At 36.8% G+C, this 23,984-nt stretch overlaps 1 protein-coding gene and 1 long non-coding RNA gene across 7 annotated transcripts in view; one reads left to right on the plus strand and one right to left on the minus strand.

The window, feature by feature from the left end:
- Positions 1–23,984, plus strand: part of LOC123288902 (uncharacterized) — a 68,001-nt gene that overhangs the window by 29,315 nt on the left and 14,702 nt on the right. The window lies entirely within an intron of this gene.
- The window catches only part of XPO4 (exportin 4), a 126,640-nt gene that overhangs the window by 8,690 nt on the left and 93,966 nt on the right, over positions 1–23,984 (minus strand). For all 5 annotated transcript variants that reach the window (XM_070520381.1, XM_070520385.1, XM_070520384.1 and 2 more), the window contains 9 exons: positions 23,225–23,402; positions 18,063–18,222; positions 17,150–17,319; positions 11,380–11,554; positions 7,871–8,164; positions 5,792–5,972; positions 2,325–2,443; positions 724–855; positions 49–165 (listed from right to left, as the gene is read on the minus strand). In XM_070520381.1, coding sequence (XP_070376482.1) covers positions 49–165; positions 724–855; positions 2,325–2,443; positions 5,792–5,972; positions 7,871–8,164; positions 11,380–11,554; positions 17,150–17,319; positions 18,063–18,222; positions 23,225–23,402 — 1,526 coding nt within the window. The remainder of the gene's footprint in view (positions 1–48; positions 166–723; positions 856–2,324; positions 2,444–5,791; positions 5,973–7,870; positions 8,165–11,379; positions 11,555–17,149; positions 17,320–18,062; positions 18,223–23,224; positions 23,403–23,984) is intronic.

A 23,984-nucleotide genomic window follows, 5' to 3' on the forward strand; every position in this document is an offset into this window, starting at 1 on the left:
GTACTTATCAAAACAGACGGTTTCACACACACCACCCGAACACCTTACCTTAAGAAAGTGCCGTGTTGCTAGGAAAAGTGGTGAATCTGTTTCTTGTGCTTTTGCACACTGTTCAGCTAATGGCGTTAACGCTTCCAGGCAAAGCTGGCAAACCTCCGAACTCATTCTGATCACGAAGGTCAAAGAACAAACTAGAGTAGATATACTTGACTTACGAAAGATAAAAAAATTATAGCTATTATCAAATGGATGACTACTTCTAGAAATGAGTACAGATAAGTGAGTATATTAGTGTGCAATATGTCTTTACCGAATTATGAGAGAAAAGATTTGCAGTGTTTTTGAGATGATTCATAAGTGTTTGGGGTCTAAGACTGGAGATTTCTAGCGTGTTTCTGATTATAATGCATACAACTGAGAAAAAGTCATATTATTCTCTACCATCAGATAGCTAAGATGAGAGACTTAGCAACAGGATATGACATTACTAATTGGGGGCCCTTAATGAAACAGTGACTTTGGGACCAGGGGCCAAATGCCACTGGTATCTGTGAAAGGAGGACAAAATGAAGTAAACTAATGAAGGAAACACAGAATTAGGGCAGTTACAGAGATGACTGCTTTTTTAAGAAGTAAAACTAAACCACAAAAGAAAAAATAAAATAAAAATCTTAAAAACCTTTCCCCCAGTGACAAGTAATAAAGATGTCCATTTAAAGGATATGACGTCATTCCTAGTTCTAGAGAGTACATCAGACTTTTAAAAAGATCTTCAGGAAGCTGTGGTATTTTTTCAGGAAAAATCTCACAGATAAATGTGATTAATTTGTAGTATTGATTACAAAGGGTTGGAAACTGAAAAAGAAATATTAAATATTTAGATTCCTAATGGTATCTAATTTCTATTTTCCTTAATGCAATACAATAATAACTGACAAGCTTCTAAGTATAATGATTTCTTCAAAACACATACAAGATATAGAAAACATGAAGACCTAATTAAATGTAAACATAAGTTTCCATAAAGGGAATATTTTAGTAACTAATATGAAAGTAATACATAGTAGAAACAATGATCTTTTGGACAGTTAATAAAAGCTACAGCCAATTCCAGATATTCTGGTGTTTACTTTGAAAAAGTAGCCAAATCTCAAATTATTAAATGATCTGTGAATAAAACCCTTTTGTAAATGTGTTTATTTGCATTCAAGCATGTTGGAGAAATACAAGAATGTGATGCAAGTTGTTAAGATTATGCATAGAACAGAGTACTCAGCCCCTCACACTTCCAAAATCTACCCTCCGGTTGGATGGTCCTGGAGAACTGAGGCAAAAAGTAGGTAGGTAATCTACAGGTTGCCTTGCTTAAGAAAATACACGTTTAATGGTTTATTTGATTAAAAAAAAACCCAAACCAAAAACCCTAAAAGCGAATCAATAGAGAGTTTATTAAACTTCCCCAGGCGAATGGTTGCTGCATGAATACCTGGCTCTCGGGGCCCCAGAATCCTTTCCAGTAGAGAGGTTTCTTAAGGAGAGCAGCGTGTGGTTACATCCTGCTAGGTGAGAATCTAACAGCACCCTGACTCTCACACTCAACCTCCAAACGCTGCTCAATCTCTACTTTCTTCCGTCCTCCTACCTCTTTCCCTCTCACACTCTATCTTGTGCATGCACACACCCCTCCCTCTTCCTCTCCGTCCCTGTCTTTGTCCCCAGCCTTAGCCCACTATGTCAACTCATGAAAAGAGAGTCCCTCCTCTACAGTATACAGGGGAAGAAGAAAGGCAGCCTCCTCATCACCACACCCTCAATACTGCCGGGTGAAACCGAGCCATTATGTAGTCAGAACACAAAAATTAAAAAACTGCGTTAGTCTTGGTTTCTTACCATCCCATTTCTACAGGGAGTGGCTTAGAAAATGCCTTCTGTTGCTCAATTCCTCAACCTGAGAATGATGTTCAAAAGTATCAGAGGAATACACTTAAATATATAACTTACTTTATTCGCTTAATGACAAATGATGAGTGAATCAAAACGGCTAACATTAGAACTCAGTTTCTAAAACAGCCAGGTTTTTTCTGTCACTAATACATCAGCGAACAAAGGACTCAGGGGTAGGATTAAGTGAGGGCCTGTGTACTGAGCTACACACACAGTGTGAATGACACGTAACAGCACTCAAACATTTTATTTTCATGTGTACTTAACAGATAAGCAGGTACTTAAACCTCTAATTAAATCAGAGGTGTATTCTTGTCTTAAACATCTTTACACTTTGAGCATGCACAGTTTTACGGTTCGCATTCACTTTCTTCAATTACCTTCAGAAGGTCTTGAGACATCAATGGCAGAATTAGGTTGACTCCGTATAAAACAACATCAGCTGCCGACACAGGTCTGTTTGCCGCTTGCCCCGGCTCATGTCCTCTAAACACTTCATCTATTAAAATAAAAATAATGCAACCTTATAGTTGTAACATCAACAAACCTACCAAGTTGGATATATTCTACCTTCAGGAAAGTGAAAACGGACTCAAACCCCTAAGCCAAAATAAATCTATGAGGGGATAATAAAGACATCTGGTAAGCCTTGCCCTGGGTCATCCTTTGCATTTCATTTTTTAGGGTCTCTGAGTACTTGATGCAGATACTCTGTGTTTACATTATTATTCTACAACAATGAAAGTAAAACAACTGCTTAATCAATATTTTGAAAAGTAAAATCTACTCCACCAACACACTGGTCATACAATGAATTAAATAATTTCCACAATAATATTTATTTTATCTCTTAGGTATGTGTAATTTTTCTAAGCTGAAAAAGAATGGAGAAAAATATAGAAATTAAAACATTACATAAAAAAGAAAGTAGTTTTTAAAAAAGTTACTAATATGATAAAGGGTTATTATCCTTAATCTATAAAGAATGCATATAAATTAATAAGAATCCTAAGACCCAAACAGATAAGTGAGCAAAACCCATAAACAAACATCTAACAAAACCACAAACCCAATGAAAATCAGTTCATTCTAATCATTCGTCAAGCAATGTAAATGTTTTCAAGATACTGCTTCTGATGTATTAAATTAAAAATGACTTTTAAATGATAACATGTAAATGTTGGTGAGGACACAGTGTGATAGTTACTCTCAAAAGCAGTATATTAAGACACTTTTGAGCATTGTATATACTAAGGATATAGTAAGAAATTCAGAGATCTATCCACAGAAGTGACGCCTGCATCACTATTTATAATAGCAAAATCATAAATGTACTGTAAATTGTAGATGTCCAATATTAGGGAAACAGGCTAAATTCCAAAATATGGAAAACTGTGAAGCCGTCAAGAAGTCATGCAAAATTTTAATGAGAAGGAAAAAGCTAACAATAATGAAAAAGGCAGAATATAAAATTATACTTGAGTGTGATCACAAAGAAAACTGTACAAAATAACCAAAAGAGAAATTACTGAAATGGAATTTATAGTTGATTCTGGATTATGTCAAAGTTTGGGTGATTGTTCTGTCTCTGTACTTAAAAATTTTTCTATTAAGAGCTATTACTTTTATAACAAGAAAAAAAAAAGGTAAAACGGGGTAATAAAAAGCACTTCTCCTTGAAAACCACTTCGTCAGCCTAATTCTGAACTTCTCCCCAGGAGTGTCAGTTCTAGTTGGAAGAATCCCATTTTCCAAAGCCGGGCACTGGTGCACACGGACTCCACTCGGCGGGAAGGCTGGGCCTGCTCTGGAGCTGTGGGAGGACAGCTGTGGAGCTCAGCCACAGCCGCTGGGCCTCTCAGGGCCTGTGAAGGCCATCCGGACTTGAACACTGTGGGACCCAGCTCTCTAGTCACGAGCTCCACTAAGGATTCAAGAATGTAGTGCTGAAGCCCATTTCCAGTTATGCTTTTAATACCTCACCTAATATGTTAATTTTATTTCATAATATTTAAAATGTTCTTTATCTCACTTAGTATTTTTAAGTAATTATTCTAAAATCTAATATCTTCCTCTTTATCATCTATTTGATCAGCTAATGCTGTTTCTCTATCATTTTCTATTTTGTCTTCATTTTTCTTTCTTCTAAATTTCAACCCTACTTACCCTTATTTTAATCTTTCCCCCTTAATTTGTACTTTAAATCCTGAGCATTTTAGTTGCGATTTCTTTTCTTAATGTTTTATTATGATTTTAAGTTTTTTATTTTGAAAACCTCCCCCTCAACTGTTTATTGTTAGTTCTACAATCTGTTTTCAGAATAGCAGAGAGGGGAAAGTGCAACTTGCACCGGAAACCTGGGAGCCTAACAGGGCTTTTCCCTCCAAATGCCTTTCACAGCTCTTCCATCCCTTTCAGGATTTTTTTTCTTTTCTTTTAAGATTGGCACCTGAGCTAACCAAGTGTTGCCAATCTTTCTTTTTTTAATTCTCCCCAAAGCCCCCCAGTACATAGTTGTAGATTCTAGTTGTGAGTGTCTCTGCTTGTGCTATGTGGGACACTGCCTCAGCATGGCCTCATGAGGGATGCCATGTCCACACCCAGGATCCGAACCGGTGAAACTCTGGGCCGCCGAAGCAGAGCACACGAACCCAACAGTCGGCCATGGGGCCGGCCCCCATACCTTTCAGTATTAGTTCTTAACTTTGAGTCACACTCCTCGGGGTGCAGGCACTTAAGCTGGGGCCTTACACCCCTGCAAAGTCGAAGAGTTCCCAAGGTCCATGAATCAACTAATAGAGTATGTGAAACTCTGTGGGTTGATATAACACACAATTTTCAAGGGAAAGGCTCAGTAACTATTCCAGATTTTAAAGGCACATCTGATCTAGAAAAGGTTAAGAACTTCTGGATTACGAAGCAACAACCTGAAGGAATCAGAAAACATGAGAATGACACTTGGATAAGAGGCTGGGCCTAGAAAAAGAGTAGCAGCTGAGGCTTTGGTATAAAAAGAATTCACTGAGAGAAAGTGTAGGACAGTGCTTTTCAAACCATTTCACCTAGGTACCCCTAGTTAACTGTGAAAGAGAGTAAACCTTCTAGACTGTGAAGCTCATGGTGCCTAGGACAGGGCAGACACTGGAAAAAACCCTTGTTCAGCAAATAAGGAAAATGAAACAAGAAAGGAAACAGAGAAAAAACAATCTCAAGTATTGGGAGTAACGAGTAAAGTGGAATGTTACAGTATCCAACTTAGAGAGAGAATCTCAAAATGAAGAAGTCAACAGTGTCCACTACCACAAATGTCTGCACAACACATGAAAGAAGATGCTAGATAGGATTCGTTTTTCTCTTAGAAGACAAGATCCCTTTTGTTTTAAGGCAAAGTTGGCAGTGGGGTAAGAGTCAGGTGAAGGAAAACTAAACAAACAAACGGAAGAACCTAATTCATTGAAGCTATTATTACTATTATTCCTATAAGAGGAAGGGCAAGCGCAAGGGCTATTGGTCCCACTCTCACTTCAAACAAAGAGATCGACTCTCATCTACAGTCATGGGCTGCACGACCATGTTTTGGTCATATATGATGGTGATCCCAAAGGGTTAGTATCCTATAGCCCAGGTTTGTGTAATAATCTAGGTTTATGTAAATATACTTTAAGGTGTTTGCACAATGACGAAATTGCCTAACGATGCATTTCTCAGAACACACCCCGACATTAACTGATGCATGACTGTATTTTGTGAACTGAACTTCTTCACGGGATTTCACTTAATGAAAACATTCCTTTGCTTTGATAAAAACAGTAACAACAAATTTAAAAACGATCACACCACACCTTACCTGTATCACTGAAATCTATGAATTCTTTTGATAGAAGGTTAGTAAGAAGTTCCATAATGAGAAGCAAGTCTTGGTATTGCTCTTCCTCAGCTGTAACATCTATTCTTTGCCGCCCTAAATTATTCTTAGAATATACTTGCAACAAAGTAAGGCAGGCTTCATATAAGTTCATAGCTTTGGACTGTAAGAAAGCATGCATACATTATGCTACTAGGCAGTGCCTAGCTGGGGACACATATAAATACTAAAGAAACTTAAAAACATAATCTAATAAATTCACTCAATTCTAATAATAGCTCTAATATGTTTTAAACTATACTAAAACATTAACAAGAATGAAAAAGCATACATTAACTATTACAGACATGTTTAAAACATATAAAACAATAACAATAAAATCTGTCATCCAAGTTTTTGGTTACTTGATAATATATAATAGAAAGATGATAAGATTTTGGCCACAGAATTGCTTTACTTCTCCTGTTCAGCTTCCTGTATAAAATTTAGTATTTTAAAGTTTAAAATTGTTTCACTTGCAAAAGCACAGAGTACCAAATAGTGGTCTTAAATATTAGAATAAACAGCACTGGCCTGCCCTCTCAGTAATGTATCTGTGACTACATTCATAGATTTATAGAATATAATCTTACTTTTAAGCAGGTTCCTTTACTCTAACAAAAAATGTTTACAAATCAGGAACCTATATTAAATGATCTGGAATAAGATATAAACTAATCTGCTAACAAATACAAATATATTCCTTAAAGGCTATTTTAAAATAGCTTTGTAAACACAACTGTGCCCCCCTTATCTAAGGAGGATACATTCCAAGACCCTCAGTGGATGCCTGAAACCATGGATAGTACTGAACCCTATACTGAATCCAATAAGGAGACAGTCGATCTGATGACAGTTGATTGATAACTGAAATGGCTCCTAGTGACTAATGGGCAGGTGGCATCTACAGTGTGGATATGCTGGACAAGGAGATGATTCATATCCTGGGCTAGACAGGGCAGGATGGGATGGTACAGTGTGAGATTTCATCACACTACTCAGAGCAGTGTGCAATTTAAAACTTATTATTTCTGGAACTTTCCATTTAACTTTTTTTTTGGGGGGGGAAGATTAGCCCTGAGCTAACTATTGCCAATCCTCCTCTTTTTGCTGAGGAAGACTGGCCCTGAGCTAACATCCATGCCCATCTTCCTCTACTTTATATGTGGGATGCCTAGCACAGCATGGCATGCCAAGTGGTGCCATGTCTGCACCCAGGATCCGAACCGGCAAACCCCAGGCGGCCGAGAAGCAGAATGTGCGAAGTTAACCACTGCGCCACCAGGCTGGCCCCTCCATTTAATATTTTTGAACTGCAGTTGGACTGCAGGTAACTGAACCATGAAAAGTGAAACCTTGGATGAAGACAAACTATTGTAATTTAATGGGACAAAAAATACCATCTTTGCTTACTGAATATAAGACAATTTAGTGTGTGTAAACATTCGTCTGATTTACAAACAAAGATATAAATTGTCATTTAAAATTTTAAGCCTTAGGGTTTTATGACAGAGAAATTGGTTAAAATTTTCTACCAGAATCCATTTGTTTTACCAAATATTCCTCATTTGAATAAGTTTGACTGAATGACATATGAGGCCAAAGAAATTACCATTAACTTTCTTTTTTTGGTGAGGAAGATTGGCCCTGAGCTAACATCTGTGCCAATATTCCTCCATTTTGTATGTTGGATGCTGCCACAGCATGGCTTGATGAGTGGCAGATAGGTCTGTGCCCGGGATCTGAACCCACAAATCCCAGGCTGCTGAAGCAGAGTGCCAAAACTTAACCCTTATGCCACCGGGCTGGCCCCACTATTATTAACATTTTTTAGGGCAAGAATTTATATTCATTCAACATGCCTTACTCTGAATTCGGAGTTCTTTTGAAAATAGTTTTTATGAGAAATCTTTTGGAAGCATAAAAATATTATTTCAGATAATATTCATTAAACTTGAAGTAACGTATCTATTATTTTGTTATAGCTTTAATCCTGAAGGGATAAAATTAGAAAGCGCTTACCTCACCAAGATAGCATATCTGTTTATGTGCAACTTCAACAAAAACTTCTATTATGAGATTGACAGTCTCTGGAGTATTTTTATAAACTTCCATCAATCCAATGCAATTGGTGAGGAAATCCATTAGAAAATTAAACAGGATCGCTACGTTGTCGATCTGGGTAGCCTCGGCAATGCCACAGAGGGCCTCCAGTGTGGCAGTGATCTCCTGCTTGACCTCCTCTTGCTGGCACATCTGCTGAAAATTTTCTTGATTTATCACTCTTAAGAACCGCTGCTGAAGTGGCTGAAGAACCTATAAAAGGAAAGCATGAATTTTCTAAAAGTTTTTCTAAAAGTTTGATTCACATGCTTTATTTATTTCTTCAACTTTATTTCCTCAACTTGGATAAATATTCACTTTCCAAAACATTTCTACTTGTTGGAGAAAGCACAGAAAAAGAATATCTGAACTATGCATTACATCCTGCATTTTGAAGGTCATCCTAACTTCTGGCATACATAAAGAAAGAACAGAAACATGAAAAGGTGCTCAACATCACTAGTCAGGAGGGAAATGCAAATTAAAAACAGAATGAAATACTATTTCACACCTGTTAGAATGGCAATCATCAAAAAAGACAAGAGATAACATAAGTGCTGGTGAGGATGTGGAGAAAAGGGAACTTCTGTGCACTGTTGATGGGATTGCAAACTGGTGCAGCCTCTATGGAAAGCAGTTCGGAGGATCCTCAAAAAATTAAAAGTAGAACTGCCATATGATCCAGCAATTCCACTTCTGGGAATAGATCCAAAGGAGACAAAAACACTAACTTGAAAAGATATCTGCACCCCATGTTCATGGCAGTATTATTATGTTAAAAAACAGACAACATACACAGAAATCGAGATATAATGACGTACACCTGAAATTTATATAATATTATAAACCAGTGTTACCTCAATCAAATAAACGAATGAATAAATAAAAAAGGAGACAACAGGGCCAAAATGGAGTCACTTATGCTAAGCTCCACCAAAACTTAACACCTAACCTAACTGCAGTTTCCACCCTCCCAGCAACCTGGAACTTCCTGGTCAGCACCTGGGGAGAATCCACCCACAGGCCCCTAACACAATGCACTCTGCACAAACAACTTCCTTTTTTCCCCCTCCCTCTCTGCTTTGACAAACCTTTGCTCTTCTGCAGCTCGACAGAGTTCTCTACTTCCTAAAGGGAGTGCTGCCCAATTCATGAATCATTTAATAAAGCCAATTTGACCTTTAAATTTACTCAGTTGAATTTTTGTTATTTATCATTTACGACAGCCATGACATGGAAACAACCTAAGTTCCATCAACAGATGAATGGATAAAGAAGTTGTGGTGTATATATGCACACAATGGAATATTATTCAGCCATTAAAAAATGAGGAAATCCTGCCATTTGCAACAACATAGATGAATTGAGGGCATTATGCTAAATGAAATAAGTCAGACAGAGAAAGACAAATACTGTATGATCTTACTTATATGTGGAATCTAAAAAAAACCCTGAAAATCAAAAAACAAAACCAAACTCATAGAAAAAGATTTGTGGTTACCAGAAGAAGGAGGTGGAGGGAGAGGGAATTGGAGGCACAGGGTCAAAAGGTACAAACTTCCAGTTATAAGATAAATAAGTGCTAGGGATGTAATAATGTACAACATGATGACTATAGTTAACACTGCTATATGATCATATGAAAGCTGTTATTAACACAAGGAAAGAGAATTTTTTTTTTTTTGCTTTTTCTTTTTAATACATCTGTATGAGATGATGGATGCTAACTAACTTATTGTGGTAATCATTTCACGACATATGTAAGTCACGCCGTCATGCTATGGACCTTACACTTATACAGTGATGTATGTCAATTACATCTCAATAAAACTAGGGGGAAAAAAAGAAAATCATATTTATGGAAAAGCATATAAGTACACGCCATCATCTCACTTCCGAGTAATTTAGGTTCCAAAAAGAAAAAAAAAAATAACACACAAATCACACAATACGACCTCCTGAATGTCAGTAGCAGAATTCTGCTACTATCCTCATCTCTTTCCAATTGATTACCTTTAAAAAAGGGTAAAAAATTAAGCCCCCACAGTAAGGATTAGCAAACTTTTTTCAATAAAGGGCCAGAGGGAAAACATTTTAGACTTTGTAGGACATACCATCTCTGGTCCAACTACTCAATTATGCTTGCACTGTAGTGCAGAAACAAGTCACAGACAAGATGTAAACAATTGAGCAAGACTGTGTTTCAAAAACTTTATTTTACAGAACAGGGAGCAGGCCAGATTTTATCTGTGGGCTGCAGTTGGCCAACCTCTGTTCTGTAAGGTCAAGACCAAACAAAGCTCTCGCCTGTTTCTTTCCTTTCTAATTCCTCTTGGCATAGAACATAACGTCAGATAATCAGTTCTGCCCTGGGTATAAGAGTAAACATCCTTATATATGATGATAATATCTTAATTCTATTTAAAGCTATACATACGATAATACAATTATTTGAACTAGAAATACATGGTCAGCCGGGTTTTCCTTCTGGCTCTAAAGTCACAGACAACTGCTTAATTCTGTTACCATGCCCCTTCTCAGACATCAAGAGTACTCTAGTCACAAAGATTATAGGCTGGCAACCTACATACACTGGTAACTCTTGCTTCTTGATTTAAAGCTTATTAAATAAGGTAAGGTGTCTATGGTGGTTGTTATGGGCTGAATTATATCCCCCCAAAATTGATAGGTTGAAGTCCCAATCACCAGTAACTCAGAACATGGTCTTATTTGGAAATCGGGTTGTTTCAGATGTAACTAGATAAATTAAGATAAGGTCATTAGGGTGAGTCCCTAATCCAGTATGACTGGCAGGTGTCCTTACAAAAAGGGGAAATTTGGAAACAGACATACTCACATGGAGAATGTCATGGGAAGATGAAGGTAGAGATCAGAGCGATGCTTCTATAAGCCAAGGAACGCCAAAGATTGCCAGCAAACCAGCAGAAGCTTGGGGAGAGGCCTGGAACAGATCCTCCCTCACAGGCTTAAAAAAGGAGCCAACCCTACCAACACCTTGATCTCAGACTTCTGGCCCACAGAACTGTAACACAATAACTTTCTGCTGGTACAGCAATTAATACAATGGCAAACTAACACAATGGCTAACATGCAACTCCTTGTTCAAGATAAGGGAACATCTCACTGATTCTTAATGGAGAATTAATACACCAGTTCAGGCTCTAATTTGCATTGTGGAAAAATGCCTAAACGATGGAACACTTGACAACATCAACGTCATCAGAGCAGATATAGATAGATCATAGGATGATAGCTGTAAAGCTTCAACCTATTCATTAGAGGGAAAGATAACAGAAAAGCTAGGACTGAAAAGTTCACGTCTCCACAGACTATTTTATGACAACACACAGATAAAACAACTACAGGGTTACATGAGAGGATGCAATCAAAATAAGGGGAACTGTTACCTCTGTCCAATACTGTTGTTTGGTTTCTGTGTCCATATGTGCAAAACCTCCCAAGACAAGAGCCTTCATGAGTGTCCTCTGCACAGGACTGGACAAGAAATTCAGGGGTGGGCTTCGACTTGCAAACTGCTTGGCTAAGTTCCACCAATTTTCACACTGAATTACTAAGTTAGCCCTATGGGTAGAGATAACAAAATGTAAGATGTATTACTTACATTGGATGCATACTAAGTAAACAAAAATGGAAGGTAACTGGGTTTAATTAATTTTTAAAGAAATTTGTTTTTGAGTTAATGATAGGCTACAATCTTGCGAAATTTCAGTTGTACATTATTGTTTGTCAGTCGTGTTGTAGTTGCACCCCTTCACCCTTTGTGTCCACCCCCCACACTGCACCTTTCCCCTGGTAGCCACTAATCTATTCTCTTTGTCCACGTGTTTAAATTCCTCATATGAGCGGAGTCATACAGAGATTGTCCTCCTGTATATGGCTTATTTCACTTAACATAATTCCCTCATGGTCCATCCATGTTGTTGCAAATGGGACGATTTTGGGTTTTTTTATGGCTGAGTAGTATTCCATTGTATATATATACCACTTCTTTTTTATCCAATCATCTGTTGATGGGCACTTAGGTTGCTTCCACATCTTGGCTATTGTAAATAATGATACAATGGACATTGGGGTGCATAAGACTTTTGGAATTGCTGACTTCCAGCTCTTTGGATAGATACCCAGTAGTGGGATAGCTGGATCATATGGTAGTTCTATTATTAATTTTTTGAGGAATCTCTATACTGTTTTCCATAGTGGCTGCACCAGTGTGCATTCCCACCAACAGTGTATGAGGGTTCCTTTTTTTCCACAACCTGTCCAACATTTGTTACTATTTGTTTTGGTTATTTTTGTCATTCTAACGGGTGTAAGGTGATATCTTAGTGTAGTTTTGATTTGCATTTCCCTGATGATCAGTGATGATGAACATCTTTTCATGTGCCTATTGGCCAATCATATGTCTTCTTTGGAGAAATGTCTGTTCATGTCTCCTGCCCAGTTTTTGATTGGGTTGTTTAATTTTTTGTTGTTGAGTTGTGTGAGTTCTTTATATGTTATGGATATTAAGCCTTTGTCAGATATATGACTTGCAAATATTTTTTCCCAGTTAGTGGGTTGTTTTTTTGTTTAAATTCTGTTTTCCCTTGCCTTGAAGAAGCTCTTTAGTCTGATGAAGTCCCATTTGTTTATTCTTTGTATTGTTTCCCTTGTCTGAGAAGACATGGTGTCCAAAAAGATCCTTTTGATACTGATGTCAAAGAGTGTACTGCCTACATTTTCTTCTAGAAGCCTTACGGTTTCAGGTCTCACCTTTAGGTCTTTGATCAATTTTGAATTTATTTTGGTGAATGGTGAAAAAGAATGGTCAATTTTCACTCTTTTACATGTGGCTTTCCAGTTTTCCCATCACCATTTGTTGAAAAGACTTTCTTTTCTCCAGTGCAGGCCCTGAGCTCCTTTGTTGAAGATTAGCTGTCCATAGATGTGTGGTTTTATTTCTGGGCTTTCAATTCTGTTCCATTGATCTGTGCACCTATTTTTGTACCAGTACCATGCTGTTTTGATTACTGTAGCTTTGTAGTATGCTTTGAAGTCAGGGATTGAGATGCCTCCAGCTTTGTTCTTCTTTCTCAGGATCGCTTTAGCAATTCGGGGTCTTTTGTTGCCCCATATGAATTTTAGGATTCTTTGTTCTATTTCTGTAAAGAATGTCATTGGGATTCTGACTGGGATGGCATTGAATCTGTAGATTGCTTTAGGTAGAATGGACATTTTACCTATGTTTATTCTTCTGATCCACGTACATGAAATGTCTTTCCCCCTCTTTATGTCGTCATCCATTTCTGTCAGAAAACCCTTGTAATTTTCATTGTATAAGTCTTTCACTTCCTTAGTTAAATTCACCCCGAGGTATTTTATTCTTTTTGTTGCGATTGTGAAGGGTATTGTGTTCCAGTTCTTTTTCTGTTAGTTCCTTATTAGAGTATAGAAATGCTGATTTATGTAAATTGATTTTATACCCTGCAACTTTGCTGTAGTTGTTGATTACTTCTAAAAGTTTTCCAATGGATTCTGTGGGGTTTTCTAGATATAAGATCATGTTGTCTGCAAACAGCGAGAGTTTCACTTCTTCCCTCCCTATTTGGATTCCTTTCATTCCTTTTTCTTGCCTGATTGCTCTGGTCAAAACCTCCAGTGCTATGTTAAATAAGAGTGGTGATACAGGGCATCCTTGTCTCGTTCCTGTTTTCAGGGGCATGGTGCTCAGTTTTTGCCCATTGAGCATGATGTTGGCTGTGGGTTTGTCATTTATGGCCTTTATTATGTTGAGGTAGTTCCCTTCTATGCCCATTTTGTTCAGAGTTTTTATCATAAATGGCTGTTGGATCTTGTCAAATGCTTTCTCTGCATCTATTGAGATGATCATGTGGTTTTTATTCCTCAGTTTGTTGATGTGGTGTATCACGTTGATTGATTTGCGGATGTGGAACCATCCCTGTGTCCCTGGTATGAATCCCACTTGATCATGATGTATGACCCTTTTGATGAATTGCTGTATTTGGTTTGCCAAAATTTTGTTTAGAATTTTTGCATCTATGTTCATCAGTGATATTGGCCTGTAGTTCTCCTTTTTCGTGCTGTCCTTGTCAGGCTTTGGTATCAGCATGATGTTAGCCGCGTAGAATGTGTTAGGAAGTGTTCCATCCTCCCTAATTTTTTGGAATAGCTTGAAAAGGATAGGTATTGAATCCTCTCTGAAAGTTTGATAGAATTCCCCAGGAAAGCCATCTGGTCCTGGGGTTTTATTCTTTGGGATGCTTTTATGGCTGTTTCAATCTGTTTCCTTGTGATTGGTCTGTTCAAATTGTCTGCTTCTTCTTGAGTGAGCTTTGGGAGATTGTAGGAGTCCAAGAATTTATCCATTTCCTCTAGGTTATCCATTTTGGTGGCATATAGTTTTTCATAGTATTCCCTTATAATCTGTTGTATTTCTGTGGAGTCTGTTGTTATGTCTCCTCTTTCATTTCTGATTTTGTTTATTTGAGCTTTCCCTCTTTTTTTCTTTTAAGTCTGGCTTGGGGCTTGTCAATTTTACTTATCTTCTCAAAGAACCAGCTCTTTGTTTCATTGATCCTTTCTACTGACTTTTTTGTTTCAATAGCATTTATTTCTGCTCTGATTTTTATTATTTCTCTCCTTCTGCTGACTTTGGGCTTTGTTCTTCTTTCTCTAATTCAGTTAGGTGTAGTTTAAGATTGCTGATTTGGGATTTTTCTTGTTTGTTAAGATGTGCGTATATTGCAATGAATTTTCCTCTTAATACAGCTTTTGCTGCATCCCATATGAGTTGGTATGGCATGTTATCATTTTCATTTGCCTCCAGGTATTTTTTTATTTCTTCTTTAATTTCTTCAATGATCCATTGTTTGTTCAATAGCATATTGTTTAGTCTCCACATCCTTGTGCCTTTCTCAGCTTTTTTCTTGTAATTAATTTCTAGCTTTATAGCATTATGATCGGAGGAGATGCTTGTTATTATTTCAATTTTTTTTAATTTGTAGAGGCTTGCCTTGTTTCCCTAACCTATGGTCTATCCTTGAGAATGTTCCATGCGCACTTGAGAAGAACGTGTATTCTGTTGTTTTTGGATGGAGTGTTCTGCACATGTCTATTAAGTCCAACTGTTTTAGCTCTTCGTTTAGCTCCACTCTTTCTTTGCTGACTTTCTGTCTGGATGATCTGTCCATTGATGTGAGTGGTGTGTTGAGGTCCCCTACTACTATTGTGTTATTTTTGATATCTTCTTCTAGGTTTGTTAATAGTTGCTTTATGAACTTGGGTGCATAGATATTTATAAGCGTTATTTCTTCTTGATGAAGCGTCCCTTTAGTCATTATATATTGGCCCTCTATGTCTCTCTTTACCTGCCTTATCTTGAAGTCTGTTTTGTCTGATATAAGTATTGTGACACCTGCTTTCTTTTGTTTGCTATTAGCTTGGAGGATTGTCTTCCACCCCTTCACTCTGAGCCTGTGTTTGTCCTTGGAGCTGAGGTGTGTTTCCTGGAGGCAACAAATTGTTGGATCTTGTTCTTTAATCCGTTTTGCCACTCTGTGTCTTTTTATTGGAGAGTTCAATCCGTTTACATTCAGTGTGAGTACTGATGCATGAGGGCTTAATGCTGTCATTCTGTTGCTCGTTTTCCGGTTTTCCTGTTTTTCCCTTGTTTCTCGTCCTGTGTATTTTAGCCTACCCATTGACTTCTGCAATTTCTTATGCTGGGTTTCTTAGACTTTTCCTTATTCATGTTTTGTGTCTCTGTTCTGTGTTTTAGTTTAGCGGCTACCCTGAAGTTTGTATTCAGAATCTCGTGTATAACATAGTCCATTTTCTGGTGGTCTCTTACTTCCTTAGCCTAGACTGTTTCAGTCTCTTTCCTCCTCCCCTCCTAAGTTATTTATTTTCATCTCTTATTCCAACTTGCGTTGTGAGTTTGTAGTGATAAGATTGTCTTTGCTTTGGTGATTTACTTCCCTTTATCCTAATGCTATAGTTGAATATTTGCTATCCTATTCTGAGTCTATTTGTCTCTCTACTCTGTGTTTTGTAACCCCTTACTCCCTTTTTGTCTTTTTTCAGGTATGAGAGCCTTCTTGAGGATTTCTTGTAGTGGAGGTCTTGTGACTACAAAGTCCCTTAGCTTTTGTTTGTCTGGAAAAGATTTAATTTCTTCCTCATATCTGAAGGATATTTTTGCTGGATAGAGTATTCTTGGCTGAAGATTTTTATCCTTTAAAGTTTTGAATATGTCACTCCAATCTCTCCTAGCTTGTAAGGTTTCTGTAGAGAAATCCGCTGAAAGTCTGATAGGGGATCCTTTGTAGGTTATTTTCTTCTGCCTTGCTGCCCTGGGTATTCTTTCTCTGTCATTCATTTTTGCCATTTTTACTATGGGTTTAATTAATTTTTAAAGTATGGTAGAGTAAATTTGGTATAGACTTTGGAGGCAGACAAGCTTGCATTCAAATCCCCTTAGTCGTTTGACAATGTAAAATTTATTTACTCTCTCTTAATTATCAGTTTCTTGATCTGTAAAATAGGGATAACTACACTAATAACAGCCCTAAATCTCATGGCTGAGACTGATGTGACAATTAAATGAGACACTATATATGAAATGTTTGGAACAGTCCCTAGTAAATTCTAAGAACTCAATAAACAGTAGCCAATGACAATAGTACTAATAACAACAATCATATTTCTATGTGGTAAGACAAATGAAAACATTCCCAGAATTTGTTGTAGAAAGTGTGAAAAATTTTACTTTGCAAAATTAAATATTAATTATTAAAATATCAGTTTTTCTCATCTATAAAATAGGATAATACTAACAGGGTACCTGAAAAATCAAACAAGACTATTCTATACTAAAGTGTTTTTAAAACTATAAATTACCAAATTAAATATATGTTACTCATAAGAATCTCTGATGCCAAATCCTTGAACAATCAATGCAATCCTCAGCCGTAAGATGGGAAAGCCCTATTTGTATTTGTCACAATACGATACTATTTTTTTAAATGTACTGCTCCAAAACTACAGGGTGTATCTGGAGCTTAGGACCATGTAACTGTTAGCCACTTGAAAAACCAGACTAAAGAGCAAACTGGAGTTACACACACACACAGATTCTGCATCTTATAATCAACTTACCTTTCTCTTCTTTCCACCAAAGTGACAAGGAGTTGTACAGTGTCATTTGCAAGGTCCTGTTCACTACTCCATACTGAGAGGTTACTGATGACTTTCTGTAAGAGGTAGCCAATAATCCACTGAGAACCCTCTGTATCTGCTCCAAATGCTGTACTGAAGGGTAGACTTATCTTAAGAGAGAAAACAAATTTTTTAAAAAGGTGAGAAAGATCAGCTGAAAAAAAATCCATAGAAAAATCAAACTGAAATTAGCATCCAAATCTGAAGTACCGTTTACATCAATTTTACAAATGTATTCATTTCCATAAGTCCAAGAAAGACATCCTCAATCCACTTACGTTTTCCACTGTGATTTTCCTGTTGATTACCCTCATATTATTAACACACTAACATGATATTTACACCAAATACAAAGAATATAAATTAATCCATTCCCAAATAGTAATCTGTAACTTAATATTGGTTAAAATAAGCTGAATCAAATGATGTGCTCTAAGAAAAGTTATTAAAATAGCATGCCATTCATATAGTTCTCTCAATGTGGAAAATGTTCAAGTCTTAGTTACATTTTTTTTTTAAGATTGGCCCTGAGCTAACATCTGTGGTCAATCTTCCTCTTTTTTTTCCCTCCCCAAAGCCCCAGCACATAGTTGTATATCCTAGTTGTAGGTCATTCTAGTTCTGCTATGTGGGACGCCACCAGAGCATGGCTTGACAAGTGGTGTGCAAGTCTGTGCCCAGGATTCGAACCAGTGAACCCCAGGCCACCAAAGTGGAGCACACAAACTTAACCACTGTGCCACCGGCCAGGCCCCTTACATTTTGATGAGGAAATCATCAAGAAAAATGTTCCCATTTCTCTAATTGCCATCATCATAAGCCCAAATGAAGTTAAACAGTTTCATATTCTGACCTGATCATACAGTTTCTCATTCACCAGGAGATAAGTCTTTGCCCAGCGTTTTAGAAACCAAACAATATCTTTGCCCATTTGAGGGCTTAGTAGATGAGTGAGATCTGCTCTTATTGCTCGAGATTCAACTTCTGAAACTCTTAGAACGGCAGATAACAGCCTGTGGGTACAAAAAAGAAGTCATTTATTCTTTTATCTATTTAATTGGTCATCTAATATAGTTTTTTCTTAAAAGTCCTTTTTTGTTTCTCAACTCTCTGGATTTAGGCCAGGCTATACTTGAAATTTTCACCAATAGGGTTGTTGACAAAAGCCCCATTTCATTACTGACCTTTCAGGAAGTAGGCAACAAGACAAAGAAAGGGAAGGGTCACGGCTAGAGACACCCTGTTGCTGAAGTTGCAATTAACTGCATGTGCAAATCGCAGCTTTACTGTCTAAAAAAATTTTCAAATTCAAAATGGAGAAATACATAAAATTAAAAGTTCAGAGTAAATGCTAAATTCTTCAGCACTCCATCACTTCTTAAAACTTCCATGGTTAGAACTGCTTGTTTTTATACAATGGTCATTTTATGGTGTAGGATCCGGTAACTGACTTATCTAGAATATTTGGATATTGAGTCTTGTCTCTAAACCTGATAGTCCTATTTATTTCCTAACAAACTTGATTCTTAATGGCATTTTAAAATAAAAACTTGGCTAGAAAAATAACCTAGATGAGTGTGCATACTGTCCTTTTCTGTGCTAGGTAATTCATGACTATGTGGTGTTAATGACATGTATGATATGCAGATAAGTAACAAAGTCTTTGTTCTGGGGCTGGGAGTAGGAGACCACACGCTCAGAAGTAATGTATATTTAACTTGACTTTAGCTAAAAGGCAAAGCAGCAAAGGATTTAATTGAAAGAACTCATGAAAACACCATTTTATGAATATCAGCACCAAGACAGGGATTCTAATCACTTGAAGTCTGGCTTCTGCTACTTTCCTTACTGCTCTCAAGATGACTGAAATTATGTCCTTGTAATGAAATCCTACGGACATGTTTCAGTTCTTTATCTAACTGGATGTCTCAGAAGTACTAGATACTGCTGACCCCTCCACCCTTCTGAAATAATTTCTTCCCTTGCACCACACCTCCCATATTTCCCCTGATCTATTTGCTTACTCTTCCCGGTCTATGACATCCTCCTCTTCCTCTGATCTTCTTTAAATCAGGTGGTTTTTAAGGTTCTACCCCCACAACCTCTTCTTTTCTTGCTATACACATACTTGTACCACCAGTGCTCAAACTTTAAAAAATTATTTAAGGGTGTATGTGAGCAAAAATATCCCAATGACCTCACAATACATTTAAGTTGATGTATCACATTTGTCTCATAAGTTAAATAGTTTTAAAGATATAATTTGCAGCCTAACAGAATTTGAATTAAATAGTTAGTTACCATTCAAATGTTCGCACTGGAATTTAATTATCACAGTGTTTTGATACCCACCATGATCCATTTGAAAAGTAAACAAGTTTTTCTTCTACAGTTGGAAACTTTATAATGTTTCTTTTTCTCCTTAAATTTTTCTTTCAATTTCCTCTTAGAATACTACCCTAATATAATAAATTTTTCTACTTATTATACTGATCATACCATGTACTTCTCTCAAATATGTCAAGATATTAAAATATATTTTTTAAAAATTTCCAATGATCAGAAGACTGTGTTTAAAAATGTCTTCTGGATGGAGGTATCATTACAATACTGATTAGTTCACAAGTGAACAGAATATAAGTTTAAATAAATTGTTAAACATAAAAATAAAATTTTGTGCATCTTGAATGAGATTAATGTAGTGGAGTTTTATTTTTCTAAATTAGTTCATGTATCTGTGAAAAAATATTACTTACTGTTAGAATGAGACAGAGCTGAGCATAATTTGATTCATGTTTTTCATTTTAATAGACATAAACACTGAGAAAACATTCATATAAATAAATGAAGGGTATTTTTAAAATAGCAAGGTCTCTGAATTATTTGACTTCTTTCAAGTTAGATGCCAAAAGTCCTTGAGATCTACCATCAAAAATTATTTTTAATAGGGGGCTGGCCCCGTGGCCGAGTGGTTAAGTTCGTGCGCTCCGCTGCAGGCGGCCCAGTGTTTCGACGGTTCGAATCCTGGGCGCGGACATGGCACTGCTCATCAGACCACGCTGAGGCAGCGTCCCACATGCCACAACTAGAGGAACCCACAACGAAGAATACACGACTATGTACCGGGGGGCTTTGGGGAGAAAAAGGAAAAAATAAAAAAAAAAAATCTTTAAAAAAAAAAAAAAAAAATTATTTTTAATAATCTGTTAACTGACAACTTGACTAAGCCCTCTTCAGTGCTATTTAATGCAAAGGAATGGAAATCTCCTGCCTTGTAAAATTACTGGTTATGCACTACTCAGTCATTCACTCCCAATACCACACTGTTTGGGACTGTCCCTTCATTTGGCATTCTGCAGGTTTTTACACACATGCCACACACATCCATCACAGCAAGATTCAGAATGAGTGAGAGCTTTTCCATTTTTTTTTTTATAAAGTGGGAACAAGGTAGAGAAAAAGTGTACCACACGCAGTTCTCAGGGAGATAAATCTGAGGCTCTCCTGGGAGCCTTTCTTCATTCCTTCCTCCCTCCTCATTGCCATACTCAATCCATCAGCAAAGTCCTGTAGAGTTACCTCTGAAACACTTTTTTAACTGTTGAAATATCCCAATCCTACCTCAATTTCTTAAGCATGCTATCTGAATATATTTTATATTTCAGACAGCACTCACAGTTTCCCATACTTTCCAAGTTAATCTTGGATAACCTCTGCATTTCATAAACCAGAAGTCAGCAGAATGAGTCAAACAGAGTTCTCTTTAACTTCTCACAACCTCTACCATTATTGCTCATCTGGACCACCACCATTTTCCTCTAGGATGACAGCAATTAGCCTCTCAACTGGTCTTGCTACTTCCATCTTTGCCACTGACAGTTTACTCTCAATGCAGCAGAGTAACCTTTTTTTTTTCTTTTTTTGGTGAGAAAGATTGTCCCCGAGGTAACATGTGTGCCAATCCTCCTCTATTTTGTACGTGGGACGCTGCCACAGCATGGCTTGACGAGGGATGTGTAGGTCCGCACCCGGGATGTGAACCTGTGAATCCCAGGCTGCTGAAGTGGAGCGCGTGAACTTCACCAAGCCACCAGGCTGGCCCACAGAGTAACCTTTTTAACACATAAATTACTCTTCTGTTCAAAACCCTACAATAGCACCTCATTTCACTCAAAGCAAAAGCCAAAGATATTACAAAGACCTAAAGACTAGCTGATTTCCCTCTAACTCCATCTCCTACAAAATTCCACCTCACTGTGCTCAACCCGCAACGGCAGTTCTTGCTGTTCCTTGAACATGCCTGGTGTGCCACAGGGCCTTTGCTTGGAATCCTCTTCCCCTAGGTCTTCGTGGCCTCTCTTACTAACCCAAATAAAGCCTACAGAGATAGGACTATTTAAAATCACAAATAATTCCTGAACTCTGCAATCCTGACCCCCCTCACCCTGCCCAGTTACTTACCCACACACTTATGGTCTTCTAATATATTATTTAATTTACTTATTTATTATCGCTCCCCTTCAAGGAGCTTGAAAAGAGGAGCGATTTTTGTCTGTTTTGTTCACTGAGGTTTCCCAAATGGCCAGAATAGTGCCCAGGACATAGTAGGTACTCAATAATTATTTGTCAAATGATAATTTCTTCAAGAAATGTGAACTACTTTTTGAGATAAACAAGGACTGTTCTCCCATATATGATTCAACTTCACATTAATTCTTCAGACTACTTAGAAAAAAAAAAAAGGTGATTTTTGTTGTTGTTGTTCCCACCCTTGCCTCAACCCTCCATAGTCTGTGCTCTCAGTTACCAAAATGTTTTTGCTCCCACACTGATATCTGGGACTGGCAAAAATTGAAAAAGCACTGAAAATACAAGGAAAGCATTCCTGATGGTACTGCCCAGGCAAGAAATACGACAAAGATTATAATATGACAGCACCCTGAAATGAACTGCCTTTGAAACTAACATTCATCGTGAATCAAACCAAAGCAAAAGCAATGATTTCCACAGACAATTAATCTAATGCCTATAGTAATCCCAAAAGGAAAAGATAAAACTTTTTCAATAGAGCATTGATATTTTATCTCAAACAAGAGAATGCAACAATAAAGGAAATAAATTCCCAAACATTTTCTTGATATTGGCTTAATAGTTCAATAATTTTAAAATCATATTTTCTACTGCACAGGTTTAAATGATATCCATGTCTTTTTGCATTAAAATAAGAAGAATGAGGTGGAGAGCACCCTGTTTGATTACTGATTTTGCAACTGACAAAAACCAATGTTACTTCATTATTGATATCTCTGCCTGCAATCTAAATTTAAAGCTAAAGATACTGAAATTTAAAATGCTATTTTCAAATCCACTTTTAGGAGGAGACTTAGTGCAGATTTATGCCTCCTTAGTTTCACCATAAAGAATTAATGAAAATTTTGCCATTACTATTAGGAAGATCAAAGTGAATTCTCTCATTTGAGGCACACTACTGTCTTTTAACTTTACCTGACAGGGTTCTCAGGTTCCACATATTCAGGATAAATATTTCTATTTTCTAACATAAGAATCATAATTTTTCTTAAGAAAGCCATTGAAATGTAGTTTTAGCTTTATGAACAATAAATACTAGTTAACGTTCATTTGTTTTCTAAGAATCTCATATTCTTTGTTTCTCTGATTTAGGGTGCCTGTACCTGCATTAGTATTGCTTTCTGATGGACAAGGGATATGTTCATAGTACATTAGATTGAATGTCCCATCAAAGTCTCATTGTATTTAGAGTAATTTTACATTTGTTTTCCTCAGTACTGGATATAGCTGTCAATTCTCACCAGAGTGGCACTGCTTAAATATATCGAGTACTTGCCATCCTTGTTTATTTCAAGGCTTCTCCAAGTTTTATTTTCTTTCATGTATCAGATTTACAACATGCCTATCACTCCAGTCATCTACCCATCAACTCAGAATTTATAAAACAGTATAAATTAAAGAGCACAGCTATAGAGTTCATATTACCTAATCACAGAATCTGTTCTGTTGTACCCTGGGATGGAAGAAGCCTTTTCTCCTGGAGATCCCAAAATTTGAAGTGTTGTATTAATGTCAACTTCAGATGAATGCTTAATGGAATATTCCATTATTCCTGGAGGTATTAGCGGAGTCTCTCCCTGAGTATCATCAGCTAAGAGGTAGCCTTCAGTTTAAAAAAAATTAAAAATGAACACTTAACAAATCTACATTTATCAAATTGTACTATAAATGTTTCAGTTTTATTTGATTTATATACATCATATAAACTGATGTAGAAGTAAATTATAAATGTCAATATGTTAATTTCAAGTTTGATGAGAAGAAACTTTCTATTACTCAAATAATTAACTCTCAAAAATATAGGAAAGGACAAATGTTTTATTCACCAATTTTATAATTCATACTGACAGGTAGGCTTTTTGATCTACTACCTTTTAATAATTTTCAGTAATATATTCTGTAAAGTTAATAGGAATTCTACTTTTGTCTATATCAAAAGTCAATATTTGGGAATGCCTTCTCAAAAATTAAGATTTTTTTCCTGATTATTTAAAATACAGAAACACTGACAGTATGGTTATGGAAGAAGACCCTAAAAGTCAGACTGCCTAGATTTGCATTCTGGCTCCAAAAATTAATAGCAGTGTGACCACGTACTAGTTTCTTATAACTAAGTCTAGCTTCTTCATTTATAAGATAGGGATAATAATAACGACAATAATAACACCTAAGTTCGGTGACATAC

The sequence above is a fragment of the Equus asinus genome, chromosome 11, assembly GCF_041296235.1.
Source record: "Equus asinus isolate D_3611 breed Donkey chromosome 11, EquAss-T2T_v2, whole genome shotgun sequence".
Taxonomy (NCBI): domain Eukaryota; kingdom Metazoa; phylum Chordata; class Mammalia; order Perissodactyla; family Equidae; genus Equus; species Equus asinus.